The sequence below is a fragment of the Agelaius tricolor genome, unplaced genomic scaffold, assembly GCF_023055355.1.
Source record: "Agelaius tricolor isolate 1412-34295 unplaced genomic scaffold, bAgeTri1.0.p SCAF_1, whole genome shotgun sequence".
NCBI lineage: Eukaryota > Metazoa > Chordata > Aves > Passeriformes > Icteridae > Agelaius > Agelaius tricolor.
Genome location: NW_027269261.1, coordinates 32,676,079 through 32,695,569, shown reverse-complemented (window position 1 = coordinate 32,695,569; position 19,491 = coordinate 32,676,079). Strand labels below are relative to the sequence as shown.

The following is a 19,491-nucleotide window of genomic DNA, read 5'->3' as shown; positions in this document are numbered from 1 at the left end:
AATTTAGCTTTGTTGTGCCATTGATTGGATTCTGAACTGGTATTTTTGGGATTGACTCAAATGGGTTTTATCTCTTACTGGAAGTTAGAGACTCAGCTGCCTCTCCACAGACCTATTTGTTTGATTTGGGGTAGAGAAAAAGAACTTATTTGTTTTCCTGATAGTAATTTGGCTGCTTTGAGATTTAGTAATTTTGTATTTTTTCTTGGTGCCTTTCAGCTTGTACCTCCTTTTAAACCTCAAGTGACATCTGAGACAGACACCAGGTATTTTGATGAAGAATTTACAGCTCAGACTATTACAATAACACCGCCTGAAAAATGTAAGTCAGAAAAAATGCATAAGCATGATGTAACAATAATGTTTCTAATAAAGCAGTGTGTAAGGTTTTTTCTGTTTGAATAGAAGAGCTGTTCTCAGTGTTATTAATAAAAGTTTTCATATGGAAGTGTGTGAGAGTAACTCTCAATGACAGCTTTATTTTGAAGATGCAATAATTACAAAGCTTAGAATATTAGATCACTCTGAGTTGGGTTTTGGGGGCATTTTTGGTGTGGGCATTCTTGTGTTGATTCTGTTTGGAATTTTTTTCATTTGTTTATTGATTTGGGGTTTTGTTTGTTTGTTTTTAAATAAAAGAAGACACCAGCTTCAAGTGGTTACTGGCTGGCAGTCAAGGTTCCAGTTCAGCAAAGTAATTGGAACACAGACCCTTCTTTAAGCATGTGGACAGTGCTGGTGTCTTCAGTGGGCTGTGTAGCTTTAGTAAGATGGACATATTTTGAAGTACTTTGAGGACTATGATTTGAAAAAAATCAATTACATGAAAATTAAATATCCTATCAAGTCCCATGCTTCAACAGAGCTCTTAAAGAAGGTGTTAATGTGGATGTAACCATGGCACTGGACCTTGCAAAATTTCTTTATTGGAGGGAATGTGATTTCACCATGGTTTGTGTTTTTGTCATGTTGCGTTACACACAAGAATCATGATCTGATCAGCTTAGCCAGGGCTTTACAGGTACTTACTAAGTAACATCTTTCTCCTGAGTTCTTAAAGAATTTTCTTTCTAAATGGGGATATTTGATGGTCTTGTTTGTTTCTTTATATTGGAGGCTGAGAAAGAAGATCACAAAAGTAAAGGCTTAGTTGTGGTTGCTTAACCTTTCATAAAGCAATCTCATTTTCTGATGTTTTAGAACTCCCAGGTTAGCTGCAGTTTTCTGTTCATATATAGATCTAGAGTATTTTTTTGATTTTGTGTTTTAGTGTCTGAACACAATCACAGAAACATAGAGGGGTTTGAGTTGGAAGGGACCATAAAGTTCATCTGGTTCCAATCCTCCTGCCTTGGGCAGGGGCACCTTCCACTAAACCATGTTGCTCACAGTCCATAATTTGAGTGATTTTAAGTCTTTCTGCTGTGAAAAAAGAACATTTTCTTCTCCTGTCTATCTTGATAAGAATTTGTTCATCTTTGTAACTTGAACAATTTTACAATTGAATATATGAATATTTTACGAATATTTGGATTAATTTGGGTTCCATTGATTCAATATTAGACCAGGATTAACTCTAGCTTTTATGTGTAGAATATATGAAAATGCAGAGGACACAAAATTCTGAAAGGCTGCATATAAATACATTGTTAGAATAACAGTCTCAGCAAGAGTCTTTAAGAATAAGCACTGTTAAAAAGCCATGTGAGAATGTACATCCAAATTCTCAGAGTTAGGTAACATCTGGTGCCTGCTTTCCATTGGCACTGGAGGAATTATGTAAATAAAAATATTTATGAATTTGGCTTATTCTGTATTTCTTCTGATCCCAGTAAATACTGTAAAAATAAATAGTTTACTAAAAATAATAGGTAATAATTGAAACACATAGATCCTGTGTGAATTGTTCATTTTTCCTTTTAACTCCCTTTGAAATGGAGGAATATTTAAGTATATCTACAGTAAAACTATAATTTCCTGAACTCAGCTCAAGAAATGATGGAAACTGGCTGACTCAATTGGCACTTGACTTCTGCACTGCCAGAGGTTGGGTGTGCTGGCATGTTGGGATTAGCCTACAAGGGGTAGTTGTGGTTGAAGTTCTCAGGTGATAGTCAGAATAAAATGAACCAAACAATCAACCTGAAATAAATGGTGACTTCTGGGCATGCTGTCCTTTCAGTGAGTATCGTCCTCCTGTGTGAACGTAAGCTTATGAGCTTAACTGAAGTCTTACTTTAACTTGAGCCTTTAACCTAAGCATTGAACCCTGAAAGATCTACTGCATATCAGGTGAATAATAAAATTTTATTGCAAATGTACTGATGTTTTGAACTTCTTCCTTAACACAGATGACGAGGATGGTATGGACTGCATGGACAATGAGAGGCGGCCGCATTTCCCCCAGTTTTCCTACTCTGCAAGTGGACGAGAGTAACTCTTTTGTTCTGCTGCTTCACTGTCATCTTAGGTTTATCAGTGAAAATGATTCCTGAACATCACCACCAGTACTAGATACTACTAAGATAGCAGGGGCACTTTCAGAGACCATTCCAAATTGAACAAGTTTCTTTCCCAAACCTGCCTAAAATCCGTTCTGGTTTTGCATGACATATGAGATTCTCTCTACTCCGCTGTCCTGCTGTTGCTGCTGCCCACAGTCTCAGTATAATAGCAACATCAAGAAGTTACTAACAGTTTCTTTGAAGGTAAATGACTTAACTTCAGCATTGTACACTTTGTGAACAAGTAGTCATCTATTTTTCCTCACAGTGGAGGCTAAACAAAAGCCGTGTCAGTCCAGCTTATCTTCTTCCAGAAGATGAATCAAAATTGTAATTAGTCTAAACAGACCAGGCGATAACATTTTCTTGCATCTGTTTGTGCTGGTTAGAATGAGGAAACGTAGAGGTGGTGATGTACATATGCAAGGTTTCTGTTAGGCATATCATTACTTGAAGCAGGTCTCTGTCATTAACATCTGGCTGGAATTTGTTTGGGAAATGTTTGAGAGAAGGACTTAAATTGTTGATATATATAAATATATATATATATATATATTATTTTTTAATTACTGTTGGATACTACAGAAGAAGCAGAAGGGCTGGGCTCACCCAGCCTGCCACTTAGAACTTCCAGGTTCATGTGCAATCATGGAGAATTGAACATTATACATGCAAGAAATGAAGGCATAAAAGCAGCAGTTGAAGTTGTTCAAGGGGTTTTATAATTTGCACCAGATAACATCTTTTTCATGCTTTTCTCTTTCATGATATGCATCACCTCTGATGGCTGAAGAATGTAGACAGGCATAATGGTATTGCTTTTCACCAAAATGTGTGCACCAAGGTAAACAGGTGTTTGCCTTACTTGTTTTTGAGTTTGTGAATTAGCTTCCTCTCCAGGTGTTTAACTCCGATTTTTTTTTAATTTTTTTTTTTTTTTTTGGTTATACTGCGGTAGTATTTATTTTTAAAGATAAGGTTTGTATATGTCGTGTTTGCAAATGCTGCTACATCTTAGAACAGGCTAATAGCAGTTAATTTTGTAATATATGGAAGGACTGTACAAGCTGAAGGGAATAATGCACTTTTCTCCCATGTGGAAATTTTAACAAGGCTCTGAAATTGTACATACTGCTTAGAACCAGATTTTTGTGAATGAAATACTGTCTTTTAACAGTTTGGCAGTGGAGGTGAGGATTTCCAACCTCATGTGCCAAAGGGTTAAAAGTGAACAGACAAAAAAGCTACATCTTGTGCTCCATTTAGGATAAACATAATGCAAGAGCCTGGCAGCACAAGAGAAAATGTCTGTTCTATATGAAGGAATTGCATTTGAACAACAAGACCATAGTGATTACAAGAAAAGCACTTTATTTTAACAATTAAAATAGTAAATTTCTGGGATCAGCCGTTCTCAAGGAAGATTTGCCCTCAACCAAAAGAGTCCTAAAACCCAGGAGGTTATGTGTAACCGTGGTACCTGATTGACTGAATTTCAAACATCACAGCAAACGCTCCACTGGTAGGGAAACGTCTTTCCATTTCCGAAGATCTGTATCTAATAGAACATGTGCATAAACTTTAGCTTTGATCTTCAGCAATGATAATCTTAATAATAAACCCTTTGGTGCTAGGAGCTGGGGCGTGACGTGGCGCAGCGGCAGAGCGCGCGCAGCCTTGCAGGCGACATCGGGAACCCCCGACTCCGTGGGATTATCATTGGAAGTATCTCTGCTTTCAGCTCTTGTTAGCTCCCACAAAGACTGTGATATTGCAGAGTATTCCTGGTTGTGTTGTGTGAGTGAGTAGATGAGTCTGAGAGATGTTCCTACACAGATGCCTTAGCCTCTTGATGTGGAAAGTTGAGTGCCCAAGCATGAAGCCCACTGCTGGCAGTGCATGTGCTGGGATGGTCAAGGGGTAGACGGGCATTTTAGCAAGGCAGCTAAAGACGCAGAGTAATTTAGACAATTTTTCATGTTTAGTGTTTTATCTTTAGTAATGGATAATCAGATAGAAATATATCATGATGTATACTCTAACTGCATAGGATTTCATTATGTCACCCCGTAACACTAAAGATGTGTAGATGTTGTCCCTGTGCGGAGAGAGAGGAGAGCAGCAAATGCATTGCAGGTCTGGTGGTGTAGAGGTGTCTACACTGCCACAGTGAGCGAGTGACTGAAATAACCAAGTACTTAACAGAAGGGCATTAATTAGTTCTCTGCAAAGGTCTTGTACTCAGACTGAAACTATGGTGATTCAAAATCTGTGTTACATGCCTGTGTTTTCTCCCCGATGTTTTCAGCTTGTCATAGCAATAAGTTTCTTGGCACAGGGCCCCTCCAGCCAGTGGCCAACTGGCTGTGGCACTGGCCAGCAGCTCCTCGTGGCAGTGATGCCCTGTGCTTTGCTCTCCATTGTGTAGCCAGGTAATGTGTGGTTTGCAGGAGGGGCCTGGCAGTGAACTATTTGTAAATCTTTTCAGACATCACTTTGCATTGCAGTGTCTGCCTTCTGAAACGTCAGTGATCCAGTTTATGATGCAGAGTCGGCAGCCACCTTGTGCTGCCCAGGCCCAGGGGATTCTGTCTCACCAGTGTTAGAAACAGATGACAGAGAAATGGACAAGCAGTGCTGAGGGAAACTTTAGAAGCTCTTCTTTTGCTGTCTGCGGTTGTGTTTTAATTTGGGCAGGAGATGGTGGCTGGTTGTCTTGGTGAGCCTTTTGAGCACAGTACATTTCAGACCTTGACTCCAGCTTGTACTGACTTCCATGACATACAGTATGCCCTCTCGTACTGCAGCCATCTCGGAGGAAATAGGTCAATTCTGTTTGGATTTTGGCAGTTTTGCACACAGCTTCGCTTTCCACACTAATCCATCTTCCAGTACATTCCTGTTGCTTAAAGAACATTTATTCCAGTATTGTTTCACCTTTTTTTTCCATCTTTACTTGCGGCTTCTTAAAGCTGACTGTTCTTGCAGGGGCCATGTGCTTCTCCTAGAGTACAAAAGTAAGGTCTTTCCTTACTAACTGCAGGGTCTATATATTACACCTCAATGTACACACTTTGCTGCTACTGTTTGTACTGTCTACAGTAGAATTTCCTTATCTTGCTCCTGGTAGTGCATTACAGGCAAGCATGAAATGTAAAGTATTTATTTAAATAAAAACCTCTAAATTGGTAATTGAATTACCTCCCTGTAGCTTTAGAGTTTGTGACATTTCTTGACCTTGCTAGTTCTTTCATTAGATCCATGCAAGATCTAGTCATATGGTTAAGGATATCAAGCAGACACGACTACGAACCCAAGAAACCGTATTACTGTTGGTCATACTTAAACTGTTTATTTCCTTAAGTATATGACCCACAAGGATGTGAAATAACTACAAGAAACTGTTTTTGTACACTGTACATCCTTAGTATTTTTACACGTATATGATAGGGATGCACATTATTTTCCTTCGTACAGACAGCTTAAATAAAGCACTATGTCAATCTGCTACTTCTGTGTTTTTTTAATGCTAATTTGTTCTGGAGGATTGTAAATATATATATATATATATGTTCAAGCTTGCCACAGAGGACGTATTTTTTTATACCTGCACATTACTATTAAATATCTTAGAGGATAAAATTCTTAAGTTGTCCTGTGTCAGAGAAAGAAAAATGGAAATGAGAAGGCTATATTGCAGATTACAAAAGATTTCTCAAGTTTTGGGTTAAATATTTACTTCATATTTTAAAGTAATTTTATATAGGTTAGATGTTTCAATCCTGAAATGCACAAAGAATTTACTTAATTTCTTCTTACAAGAAAATGTACATCATTATTTTTTTATCACTGTATATATAATGATCTGTGCATGTTTAGTTACAAGTTTTATTTGCTGTGAAGTCCTAGTGACAACTGTAACTCGCTGTGACATATTTCAGATACTGGGTGAACAGTTTCAGCTTGTAAATGATTAAGTTACAGTATTGTCAAAAAAAAAGTTTTTATGACTAAGCAAAATGTATCTGTGCTTTGGACTGAGGCTGTTTCCATACAGGTGGTTCCTGTTAACTCTGTGAGATGTATGTCACTTATAAATTTGGGTTATACTTTTGAAGATATGCTCCTATCAGAACATCCACCATTTAAGTGATTTTCAGCTGATGAAATTCTTGGCCTCACATCCCACAGCTAGACAATGTTTGGGCAAGGAGATGGAAGAAAGGGAAGGTGGGATTTGCAGGGCACTGCAGAATGGGACTCTTTGAAGCTCACGGGCTGGTCCAGGGCTGTTTGAAGCAGCCAGTCTGGAGGGCTGAGTGTCTCTAAAGCAGTGGGTCATCCAGGTTTTCTGTTCTCTGACGTGAATGCTTCTCAGGAATAGAGGTGCTTCATCCAGGTCTCAGGTTTTTTCCTTTCTTTTTTCCCTCCTTTTTTTTTCCTCTCCCACCCTATAACAGGAAAGAGCATCAGGGAGACAGCCATCCATTAGTTCAGTGGCATCAGGATGTCAGTGACCAGGACAAAACTGCAGCAGTGACAGGACTATCTGGTCAGGCTGCATCCCGTGTTGTGGAATCACACTCTCTGTGCTGACCTGGATTTGATCATCGGGTCTGATACTTGTAAAATTTGTAAAACCAAGCATTTAGTGCTTAAGTAGATGCAGGGGAAGGTGGGGAGGGATATGAGACAGGTAGGCCGGGTGCTGTAATTGCTACAAAGTAGAGTAACTGCTGCAGGGGAAGTTATCCCTTGTGGACTCCCAGCAACACAATAGTTGCACCTATGCCTGGGATGAGTATGAAAATCCACTTCGAGCTATATATAGTGGCAGCCCAGGACCCTTTGCTGAAACCAGACTCGTACATGCACGTGGGTAGCTGGCAGTGGGGCCCTGCATGTGGCCACCAGAAGCCACCTGGTAGGTGAGGCAAGTCCAGAAAGGTTGAGGGTCCCGATGTGCTCCAGGGTCTCAGTGAAGCCTAAGTGTCAGGAATAGGTGCCCGAGTTCCTTTGCACACGTAGCCTATCGGCGCTGTCTCCTATTTAAACACAGGTTTATGCTGTGGAATAATAAAAAATAAAGTTTGCATTTCCTACATTTATAAATGTATATTCTTAACTGTGTAACCATCTATAAAGTAGTGACACTTAAAAAACTGTCAGCCTGACTACTGTGAAAAATCCTGAGTTTGACTAGAGAGGGCTTTCCTTCAGCAGCCTTTCTTCTCCCTAAAGACCTGAGGCCTTTCTCAGCACGCTCAGTGTCGTATCTGTGAAGCTGTTCAGGGAGGCGATCAGATGTGTTTGGCAGTTTTATATGGCAGGAAATTGAAATAGGGAGGAAAAATCACTTTGATGTTAGGGCTGTACCACTAATAATTCTTAAAATATAAGGGAAGGAAGGATTGTGTTCCGCACCCAATGGTAATTTATTGCATGTGTTGTTACTCTTATTTTTGTTACGTTTTCCGTGTTCATGCTGGCTGAAGTAGCTTTATTGCTGGGGAACTGTTCTTTGCGCTTTTTTCACCCCCTTTACCAACTACATTGAAAACAATAGATGTAGAAACTTTTCTCTTGTGTGTGTAGCTTATCCTACACTAGATAGCAAAATACTCAGATAAATTCTTTCTAAAACAGTTGGGTATTTGAAAAGTAACCTTGAAAAACATGAGTGCACAGTCAACCAGAAAAAATGCCCTCCACCTGTACCCTCCAAGTGTTCTCAGTTCAATAATTTGAAGCCAAGTTCAGCTGGTGCCCTGACTATGTGCTGGTGCAAAAGTCCAGTTTCACCACTTCAGTGTGGAGCCCATCACCTCTTGTAATGGCTCCTCTGTAATAATCAAGGGCTCTTTTCTCTTAAAGGCCTTGCTCAGTGAATGTTTTAAAGGGGAACCTGACCCATGGAAATTCCTCCACATTAGATGGAATATTTCTCAATCTTCTTAGGCTTTTCTGATTAGTAAGTACTTGTCGGGGCTCTCACTATAAAAATGACAAATATCCTGTTGAATAAAGTTCCCAGGTATATTCTGGTACTGAGTTTGTAAAAAGGAGGGCAGTGTACATGTGCAGCACTTGAAAACAGCCAGCCCCCTTCTCCCTCCTCCCCCTGCACATGCTTTCCCTTGAATTCAGAAGGACAGAACAAGGAACCTAGAGAACCTATTAGGTTTATTGATATTTCAGTCTGTAAATAATATAGACATGTATGTTCAATTATGAAAATAGATAAAAACATTTTATAAACATTGTACAAATTATTGACATCCACACCACGTAATAGCTGTTAAAACTGGCTTGCAAGCCTAGTCTTTTCAGAAAAGTCTCAGCTGTCGTCCTAGAAAGTTTGGTAGGCTGGTAAGGCTTCAAAATATTTGTGATTCTGTAGTTAAAACCAAATAGAAACCAGCTGAAATTAGCTAGCAAGTGTGCCTGTTTTCTGTAGCGGTGTCTTTGGGTGAGCCTCAGACAAGTTTCAGCCAGGTGCAGAGCAGACCTGAAAGATAAAAGGAAGAGATGGGTAGTCTGTATGGCAGTGCCTGTGTTTCTCATTTGTGTCACGTCAGCCTGCAGGCAAGTTCTTAGAAGAGAAATAAAAACTGGTTAAGACTGCAGTAAGGCAGAGTAAACAAGTACAGTTTCAAAGCCTGCACTTCCTGTGGGCCTGCTGTCCTCACCTCTTTCTAAGCTCAGAAATCTTACAGGTAGCAAAAACAAGAGATATCTGTTTTCTGAAAAACAGGATCTCCATGAGCTTTTGACATGGCTCCTGTTTAGCAGTAAATAAGTGAGCTCTTGTTTTGGGGCACATCCAAGATCCTGCCCTTCTCCCTTCCAAGAAGAAGATGGCAGGGTTTTGCCAGAAGGTGTTTACTGTGCAGTGTTCAGCGTGTGTCTGGGGTGGGCAGCTGTAGCAAAACAGGAAACTGTTGCCTTGGTGCCAGTAGGAAACCTCTGGTGGGAAGGCTAATTTGCAGTTTTGAAGCTCTTGCATAGCTGTTGTTTGTGCTTCCTCGGTAGCACTTAAGGACTGAATTGAGCAAGACATCAAACTATTGGAGCTGGGGGAGCTACCTCGAATTAAGCCACTGCAGTACTAAAAATTGAATTTAAGAGATGTACATGACCTCAGAAATAAAAATAAACTTTCTACTTTGGCTGGTTTTGCATTAGAAGACTGAAGGGTTTTGTTTCTTTTTCCTTCCCCCCTTGGTTGGTTAGGCTGAATTAAAGAAAATTCATGAAGCTGCAGTTCATTAAAGAATGAAAAACAGCAACATGGTGTTTTTTTCCCCCAAAATACATGCACCAACATCAACTGCTATAGTTGTGTTTGCGACCAGTGCAAGGAACTGTGGCAATGAAAAGCCTTGGGGCTTAAATTCCATTCCACTACCCTAGTGCCTGGGTAGTGACAACCAGAGGAAACATACTCTGTGCTGCAGTGACCCTCAGCATTAGAGTATGGGCAGAAGCTTAAAAGGACCCCAAAACCTCAACTCCTGAAGAAGTTGAACTCCTGGAAATTCCTGCTGTGACTGTCCTTCCACACCACAATTTCCCAGTGCTAATGCTTTGTGAGATGCAGAACCTCAGCCTGATTGATGAAGTGGGCAAATCTGACTCCAGCCTGGCCTGAACCTCTTCACAAAGCAAGCACCAATCCTGTCAGAGTCCCTGTACCCCACTGACCCAGGGCCCAAGTATTAAAGCTGTCATTTAAGGTGTGCTGTTCTCTAACAAAATGGGCACAACTGTCACATTCAGGTAATTGGTAAAGGAGTTAGTTACTGGACAGTCAGGGTAAAGGCCTTTCCAGTCTTAGTTTCTCCTCCTCCCTAGAATATTTTGGTTTTTCAGTGTACAGAACATTGCAGCACACGGTGCCCAGGTTCCTCTGGACACTCCCTCCTTAGCTCAGTGGCATCTGTTTTAAGGGGCTGGTTGGGTATTAGATGTACACATTGGAAGGGTTTGTAGGAGGGGAACTACAGATGCCTGACTGGTTTATTTTATTCCTGCCAGCAATACTGGGAGGAGAGAAGAACAACTGACTTCCTGTTTCATTAGAAAGCACTCAGGTGGCTTCAGTGCCTCAATCCTCCATTGCATGGCTGTAAAACCCAAGGTGGAACTCCCAGCAGGGCCAGGCTCAACTCCTCAGCTGGTGCCCAGCTTTTGTCCAGTAGCACTGGGCGGGATGGACAGGACTCCCACAGCTGCAGATGCACAAACACTGAGGAGCTGAATGCTTGACGCCTGATGTCAGGGCAGTCAGACATCAAACAGAGGTCTATCTTTATCCCTTCCTGTCATGGTTTAACTTGCATCACTTCTCATTAAACTCCATCCAAGCAGAAGTGAAGATTTTCATCTGCTTAAAAAAACCCACAACAACATCCACCAACCCCATCTGTGGACTGTCACTGGTTGTTACAAACACCTGGCAGAGGCACCATCTTTGTGCAGTAAGACTACATTAAAACAAAAGCTCTCTCCTAATCACCAAAGCAATCTTCAGGTCTCCTGAGGTTGAAGGCCATGTAAGGATCAGCTTGAATCACTTTTGACAGCAGAGATGGATGATCTACCTGTTTGCTGGAAATAAGGCTCCCCCTTCTGTAATACATAATAAAAAATAAAAAGCAAACAGAGCACTTGGGAACACTGCTGCATTAACCACTGGGGTCTCACTGAAAATTCCTGCTGACACAAGAAAGGAAAGAAAACAAAACCCCTGCTCCAGACCAGCTGTAATCCTGACAGTGCCTCCTGCTGAGTGACTGGGGTGAGGATGGGAACACAGGCACGGGTAAGTGTGCTTTAACTTCCTTTTAGAAGGAGGGTGATCAGCTCACAGACATGCTCACTGTGACACAGACATCTGCAAGGAGGGAGGAGAGAGCTTTAGTGGCTCAGCCATACGGAGAGCACAGGGAGGGTGCAGGTTCCTGGCCAGGGAGAGACTGGCTTGCAGGAGGAGATCTTCATGGGAAGTCAGAGAAGCAGCACAGGATGACAGCCCTCGCTGGAAGTAATCCTCAAGGTCCAAATCCTACCCGTCTGTGCTCTCACTGGCTCAGCTGGCCAGCAACCCCTTCTGGCAGCTGGGGGCTGTGAGAGGATTATCCACCGGGACAAATACTGATTTCTGTCAAACTGATGGACACAAGGCAGATCCTGCAAGAGAGAGGCATCCCAGCTCTCACAGATACACTCATGCCTGATGGGGGGTGCTGAGGTTTCCAGCAATCTCTGTTAAGATGTTTGTTTGCTTTCTGTGCACATTTATTTAGTATTCTCTATTTCATACCTGTGTAGGAAGGTAATTAAATATCTCTTATCCTCCTGCCTTAGGGTGAATTCCACTATACAAGAGACTTTCAAAGGTAGAAATTCCAAACCTGAGTGTTACAAAAACTTTCAAAATGAGAGGTGTAAATCCCATAATTAAAATTTGATTACCTTTACAAGGTCCTGGATATGCTCATGTAGCCTGTAAAGGAATGCAGCATTACAGCAGGATCAGGTACTTCTTTTATTATTTTTTTCCTTTAAAACCCTGAATTTTCCTTACAGTATCAAATGAGTTTTCCAAGAAAAACATGGTCTCAACACACCAGAATGTAGCTGAATTTAAAGATCCTTTTTTTTCTTTCTGCTGTCTTTCCCCCCATACAACAAACATGTAACACTAGAAATAAAAACTACAGTGGAAGTAATCTGACTTTTGAAAACAAATTCTATCAAGGCTCAGGGCTTGTTAGGTTTGTTGAGTAGGTCAGCTAGATTCAAGTAAATGATGCAATTTTAAATTCTTTAAACTTTAAAAGTTTAGTAATTCTTACAAGGCAGTAGGAAGACCTATAGCTATGCTGCACTACTGTAACATGACAGCACTGCTCCAAATACAAATATCTAGATAATGTTTCTTTCAATGTGACACTAACTGTTATGATTTATTACAAAACCATTTGCAGCCTTTCTGAAGAGATAGGGATGATTCAAGCTTCCTCAGACAGAAAATACTGGAAGCAACAAAACTAAACATTCCAATAAAAAGACAAATACCTAGTGACTATCCAGACAAAAAGTACCTGGGTTAAATCTTAGATCTTCCAGAAGTTCCCACCTAGCTAAGAGTTGTACATCCCCCTTTCCCTTCAACTTACATATTTAGGATTTTTTTATTAAATTCTATTAGGTAAACTTGTCTTTGCTATTGAGTGCTTGTCCTGAAATTTTTAAGTGCTTAAAGAGAAAAAAAATCAAAGCACAAAAAGCTTCAACAGTTTCAAACCCAAAAATGTTTCAAACACTTCCTTCTTCCTCTTGTCTTTAAGTGTTTGCCAGATTCAACTCACATCTGCAAATAGTTTTAGTCGTGCTCTCCTTTCCTCTCCTCCCCACTCTATATATAGGATACAGAAAAAAAATACCTACTTCTGCTCATTTCTCTTTATTCATCCAGGATTTTACTTCATTCCATCTGTGTCCTGTTTGAGATCTGCATCCCATTTTTTTCCCTGAAATATGCAACTGCAGTTACTACAGGCTCATGTTCCAAGATACAATAGCACATTTAGCTTAGTGTATTTTACATCATCTTTAAAAGATTAGGTAATGGCTGAGGCTTCCACCTCCCCCCCCCAACAAAAGAACCTCCAAAAACTTGGTTAATTATAAACTGTATTTTACTGTATTGTTGGACAATACAGTAAAATGTGGAATATGAGGTCACTTTAACCTTTGATCAACATTAACTATGCAGTTGTTTGGTTTCAGTATTTCTATACTAACTACAGGCAATCTTTCTGCAAAGAGCTTCCATTTATGGTGAACTGTTCTTCAGTTTCCTTAAAACAATTGTCTGATATTCCAAGCAGCTCTTTTGGGCTGAATTCCAGTTCCCAGAGAACCACTATTGCTTTAAGTATCTGCACATAGATTTTTAGGGCTCATTCTGTAATAGTTTTTTCTATCATTCTTCTTTTCTGAGTGTTCTCAACTTAAAAAGTGTCCTCTGGAGCACAATTAACTTGTAATGACCATAAAGAAGGCAGCTTTTGCCAGTCAAGTATTGATAGAAATTTAATATTTGAATGATTTTTTTCCTCTTTAGTATGATTTTTGTACTTCTGCCCAACTCCATAAAAACACAATCACTTCCAGATAAAATAGATTATCAATAACAAAATCCCTGTGGACCATGTAAAGGTGATTCACATTACCAAGAGTGCTTTTCTGAAAGCAGGAATTTTAATTTATTTTGGGAAGAACCACCTCCTTAACCTCTCTTATAGAGAGAACGCTATGGTTGCCCTAAAATTTGCCAGTAGTTACTACATGCTGATAACCTCACACTGTCATGAGCCACCGAGTTTGTCTACTAGAACAGGAAGTCCTGTAAAACCGAACACATGGACATGATATGGGGCCTAACAAAGTATGGATTTTATTCTCCTAGGTTAAACATTTACTGACTTCTACAGATAAAAAGCCTACAAAAGTACTTTAAAGTTCTAAGCCAATTCATGTTCTGTTTACTGTTAGGTGTGCTACTAGACTAAATTTCCTACACTGAATGTCCTTTGTTATCGTGTTAAGCAAACTCCAGCTATCCTGGGCAAACTCACAAGTTTGAAAGTTAGAAAGCATTGTAATTTGCTTTTTAACTGAGTAAATACACTAATTCAACCTTGAATTTGATTATCTGATAGTTTTACTGAAAACCTCATTCTGTGCTTGTTAGTTCTCTTCCTTTTTCTAAAAAAAAAAGTGAAAGAAGAAAAAAGAAAAAACCCAGCCCCGCAGTCTTCTCCCTTATTTCCAAAGCACTTACTGGCCAAAGAACAGTGGCCAAAACAAAAAAAGCCAGAACAGCCCATAAGAAGCCACAGCTTCCTAGGGACCACTGGAAGCAACAATCAGAACTGCTGGAGAAGCAGTGCTGTGATGAATGCTCAGGCAAGATTGATTGTACCTTCAGCATCTCACATTTGGGTGCATGAATCACAGAATATCTTGAGTTGAAAGAGACCCACTGGGATCATTAAAGCTCAACTAGTGGCTCTGCACAGGGCAATCCCATGAGTCTTACCATGAGTGGTCATTGAGCAGCAAAAAAAACCAACACACTTTTAAAAACTTAAAAATAAAGAGAAAAAAATCATTACGGATAGAAGGACTTTAGTCTGACAAATGGCAGCAAAACCTCTAAGCAATTATCAATGTCAAGTAACTGTTTAAACATTAATGATGTTAAAGAACAGATTTCCCTTTTCTCTGAAAAAGCAACACAAAAATCTTCAGTTAAGAAGTTAAGAACTGTCATTGAGAACAACTTGCTTTTTTATTGTCACTTCAAAACACTTTTTCATTTAGTTTTGATTTAAGTGAGAGTCAGGTTCAGCTACCTTTCCAACTGTGTGAATTTTTATTTTATTTTTTATAAGGTAATGCTGTATTTAAAAGAACAACAGCAACAAAATCCAGCAGTTGAAATCAGACTGCTGGCAGATTTCTCTGCTAAAGCTGCAGAATGTTCCCCTTAGACTTTCTTCTCTTTTGGCACAGTACCTGTGTTCTCAGAAACTGCACCTCTTCTGTAAGCAGGTGCTTCTCTTTGAAGAGCTGATTCTGTTTGTTGAGCAACTCCACTAACTGCTGGGCAGTGGCCTGGCAGTGCTTGTCAAGCTGCTGTAACCTGGAAAAGAAATAGATAAAAGGGTTGCAGAGCATCTGAAGTTGGAGTTCACGGAAAAAGCTTTGATCTTTGCACTGGTGGTGGCAGCACCCAGCGTTCAGGCTGGTGGTTGGGCTGAGACTAAAGTATTACTCCTAGGATGGGCTTTAAATGTATTTTCACACTTAAAATTAGCACTTTAAAGGTCTGCACTTTTAATTTAGAAGCTTTATGAGGACATGACAGCAAATCTGCTTTGCTGTGACATCAGTAAAGACTGCAGGAGTGCATCCCAACACCTGTAGCTAAGCAAGCTCCACACTCTAGCTGCTTCAGTAACTGTCTTCTTGAAACACACACAGTTGCCCAGATTATAAAACCAAATACCCAAATTCCCTGACAAACTGGACCTGAAGTGACAAAAACTTCTGTTTTCTGTCCACTGCTCTTTGCAAGCTGGTCAATGTCCAAAACTCATTACAGAACATAGCACTTATTTCAAGTAAGCTTAGTGTTAATTAAGCATGTCAGCATAGATCCTTTAACAGTCTAACAGGGATTCCTGGAGAAAGATGTAAAGAGCCCATCATTCCAAAGGCCCTCCTCATCAGGGGCTGCAAAACAGAGGGAATAAGCTGGCAGGTATCAGAAGAAACATGCAGAGGCTTTCTGCTTACACTGGAAGAACAAGTGCCTGAGTTGGGACAACAGTGTTGTAAGACAGGTCAATTGCACATTTATTTCTTAAATCACAAAAGCAGGTATCACTTGTTATTTCTCCAGTGACTGTTTATTACTCCTGGCATCCAGTCAGAAGCAATTTCCAAGTAATGTGAATTTTACATCAGAACAATATTTTTTAGTAGATAATCACAGGCAGCCCATGCAAATTTCAAAAATATTATTGGACACAAGGCCTAGTGTGCTCTATTGTGAAGCTCTATGTCCTTTCAAATAAACTGCTGTAAATGGAAAAGTCTCTAATTATGGAAAAAATCAATTACACTTTTCTGCTTGTAACTTCACCACCCAGTGTTACATTTAGACTGCCTCCTTGAGCAGAGGGAGAAAGATGACACAGGCACTGAACTGGGTTTGACCAGCAGGTCACAACTTTATCATCTGTATCTCCAGGGCTTGACTACAGGTTTAATAACATACTGATCTACAACTCTGGGCCACAATGGATGAAAAGGGTGCAGTTCTAGTCAATGCAGATCTGGATCTGTGAATTCCCAAATTCTGTCTGCCAGTCTGCTCTCCCAAAACTGCTGCCAAGCTGGCCCTTGGTCCACACATTGGGACTCCCAGCCTGCTCTGCTGCGTTTAGCTCCTGAGGACAGGCTCTGGGCCCTCTCGCAGTATCTGCTATTACGTGTGACATGTGCAGCACAGCCACACATTCCCATATGCATTGTATCTGGCCTGCCTGCTGATCTCGTAAATGATTCAAGATGAGAAATGAACAGCTCCACCCACATTCACTGTACTTCCCATATGTTACAACTGCACATCGATGCCTGCCATCATTTTTACAACTGGGTGACAGAACCTTCTGCACATTTTGCTAATACGAGTGAGGGAGGTTGCACGGTCGCCACGTTCACTTTGGCAACAGCACCTACCAGGCAAATGTACTGTGTCCTGAGCATCTGAGTGACCACTGTGTCCCTCCTGTCTAAATGAGGCATTTTTTCCACCAAAGTGGCAAGATCTGTCTAGTTGGGATGGCATGCAGCTGCTCCCCCTTGGCCTGGCCGTGTTGGAGGACAGGGACTGACACCATGCTCTGTCACATTACTTCAAGGCACAAGGTGAAAATGTAGCTCTTGAACCATGGTACCATGTTTGGACTATCCACAGGACAGCCTGGCACCAAGGAGAAAGCTCCCAGTCAGTAGTAATAACAATACCCTTCACATAATTTCCCATTAACCACTTCAAAATCCGAATTTCTCTATGGAGGCAGGAAAGAGACAGTTCCATGAGATGAGTGGTTCCACAGAAAGAGAACACAACCGAGGCATCACAAGCTGCAGTGAAAGCTTCAAGGCAAACGTTTTGCTCTGATTCTCAGTACCTGGAACTCATAGGCAGCTTTATGTTAGAATGGCTCCAACCTACCCTGCTTTTTTTGTGCAATTACAACATGCAGAAGAGTTCACATGGCAGTGAAATTTGCATCTGAGCCTAGGCCATACCCCAGGCTGTCCAGAAATGAAGTGAAAAGTGATAGATAGGGTTTCGTTACATTTTGACAGGTATGGCTAGACAATCACTGCAAGACCCTGCAGAGATGAGGTGAAACATCAAACACAAAGGACAGCTTTGGCATCAAGGTGAATTCCACCTGCAGAATAAACTTCTGTTGCATCCAACACTCCAAAGCTGTACTAGCACCCACCATGTTACACTTCCCCTTATGTGTGGCCTACAGATAAAAACAAAAGCTGCTTTCTTTTCTATAACAACACATAGCTAAAGCAGGAGCACCCTCAGGACTCAGGCTGCAAGCTCCCTGCCCTGGGAGACTCAGACCCATTAATCCACAGGCAATCCACAATGATGGTAAAAGCTGACATAACCTGTCAGCCCTCCTCTGGGTTTTAATGTTGATTTGAAGGAAATTATTATGCAAGGATCTGTGGGCAGTACCCATTCACCCTGCAGTGGGTATCAGTCAGTCCTTGACATAGTAGAGGCATTAAAAGGTTATTTACTCTTTCAGCATAGTCAGGTTACTGATGTAAAACGTTTTCACTTTACTCCACAGAGCTGGATTTGCTGAAATGGCGTGATTGGATTGCAGCAACCTGCAGCAGCTAAATCACCAAATCCAATAATCATGCTGCATTTACTGGCACACATCTTAATTAGGTTTTAATACAAGTAATCTGATAACTACTTCTGGCCAGCCGGAGCGGAGCTGTCAGTGCTGCAAGGGCTGTTGTTGAGCAGCTCGGCCAGCGCGCTGCCGTGGCTGCCTCCCCGCTGCCCCTGCTGAAGCCCCCCATCTGCCAGTTGCCATGGTAACACAGCCCATCACCTCAGCAGTGGGTGCTGCGACCCTCAGGCACCCCAGGGCAAGGGCTGGGGCATCAGCCACCCAGGAGACCACCAGCCACACAGGGGGGCCACCAGCACCAGGGCCACATCTCTGTGGGTGAGGGGTGCTGGGCCTGGCTCCTGCTGTCCCCCAGAGTGACCAAAGCCCAGCACAAGTCATTGTGCAGCAAATTGCCTTTAAAATGCATTTGTCCTGTCAGGGCAGGAGCGTCAGACTATGAGTTCCTAAGGTTGCTCCTGCATTGCTCATTTGCCTGATGATCAGGGGTGGTTCCTGGTTCTGATTGGGAAAACCAAAGACCACGCTGGAGACCTCAGCCATGCTGCAGAGATGCAGCTGAAGGGTGATCACTATGATCACACTTAGTTCCTGACACAGATAGAGCAGGCACTACCTGAGGTCATCTCCCACTATCTGAGGTCATCTCCTGCTGAATCCAAGTCAGTGATCAGGCCTACTTTGCCTACATGACGATCTTGGTGCCAGACTTAACATCAAAGAGTTAAGGTGTATGGCTGGTGCTCACACTGAGCTTGTTTCTGCAGCCACAACTGCCCCAGCTGCTTTCACTCCCCACCTCTCTTGTGGGCATGGTAGGACATGTTTCCTCTGCTTCTTTTCCACCTCTACTCTGCTACCTTTCTGCCTTCCCTTTTCATAGCTGAAGTGATGTTGTTGTTTTCATTAAGGCAGAAAAATTTATATTCACTACCTCTTTGTATCTTGAATCAGCTCTGTGAACAGCTAGGATAAATAATAAAATTATTACTCATGTGAGAAACTTGCATCTTCACTGTGGTTTACAGCACTGATAAATTCACACAGTAAATTTTGAGGTAAAAAAATTAAGAGTCTATGTATTTAGAAAGGCAGACAAACAGTAAATTAAACCCTGATGTTTCACTAGTGTCCTAAATTACTGTTTACTTAAGATCTTGACCCATAGATCAGTGCCTTGAAACAACCTTAAGTGATGAGCATCACAGAGAAGCCTCCACATGCTCCCAAAATTTAAACAGGAATATCTATACACACAGCCTATCCTTTAACTGAACTGCATTCTCCCACCTGGCTTCAAAATCAAAACACTATGATGCACCTTTTGCATGTTAATACAAGATAAAAAAAAGCATAAGAGGAAAACCACACAGACCAAAAGGCCACCCTGTAACAGTGAGTAGAACTAAAGGTAGTGAATAAGCCTCCTCCTTTCTGTCACACTG

General features: G+C 41.2%; 2 protein-coding genes across 7 annotated transcripts in view; one reads left to right on the top strand and one right to left on the bottom strand.

Moving 5' to 3' along the window:
• AKT3 (AKT serine/threonine kinase 3) overlaps positions 1-9,691 on the top strand; it is a 152,441-nt gene extending 142,750 nt beyond the window's left edge. For both annotated transcript variants that reach the window (XM_071429005.1, XM_071428995.1), the window contains exons 13-14: positions 220-322; positions 2,352-9,691. In XM_071429005.1, coding sequence (XP_071285106.1) covers positions 220-322; positions 2,352-2,437 — 189 coding nt within the window. In that variant the 3' untranslated portion in view covers positions 2,438-9,691. The remainder of the gene's footprint in view (positions 1-219; positions 323-2,351) is intronic.
• Positions 8,671-19,491, bottom strand: part of SDCCAG8 (SHH signaling and ciliogenesis regulator SDCCAG8) — a 105,886-nt gene continuing 95,065 nt past the window's right edge. For 4 of the 5 annotated variants that reach the window (XM_071428984.1, XM_071428957.1, XM_071428965.1 and 1 more), the window contains exons 17-19: positions 15,096-15,222; positions 12,960-13,042; positions 8,671-9,012 (exon numbers count right to left, since the gene is read on the bottom strand). In XM_071428984.1, coding sequence (XP_071285085.1) covers positions 12,992-13,042; positions 15,096-15,222 — 178 coding nt within the window. In that variant the 3' untranslated portion in view covers positions 8,671-9,012; positions 12,960-12,991. Of the gene's footprint in view, positions 9,013-11,981; positions 12,013-12,959; positions 13,043-15,095; positions 15,223-19,491 lie in introns of all 5 variants that reach the window. The other variant, XR_011679472.1, reaches the window with a different exon arrangement.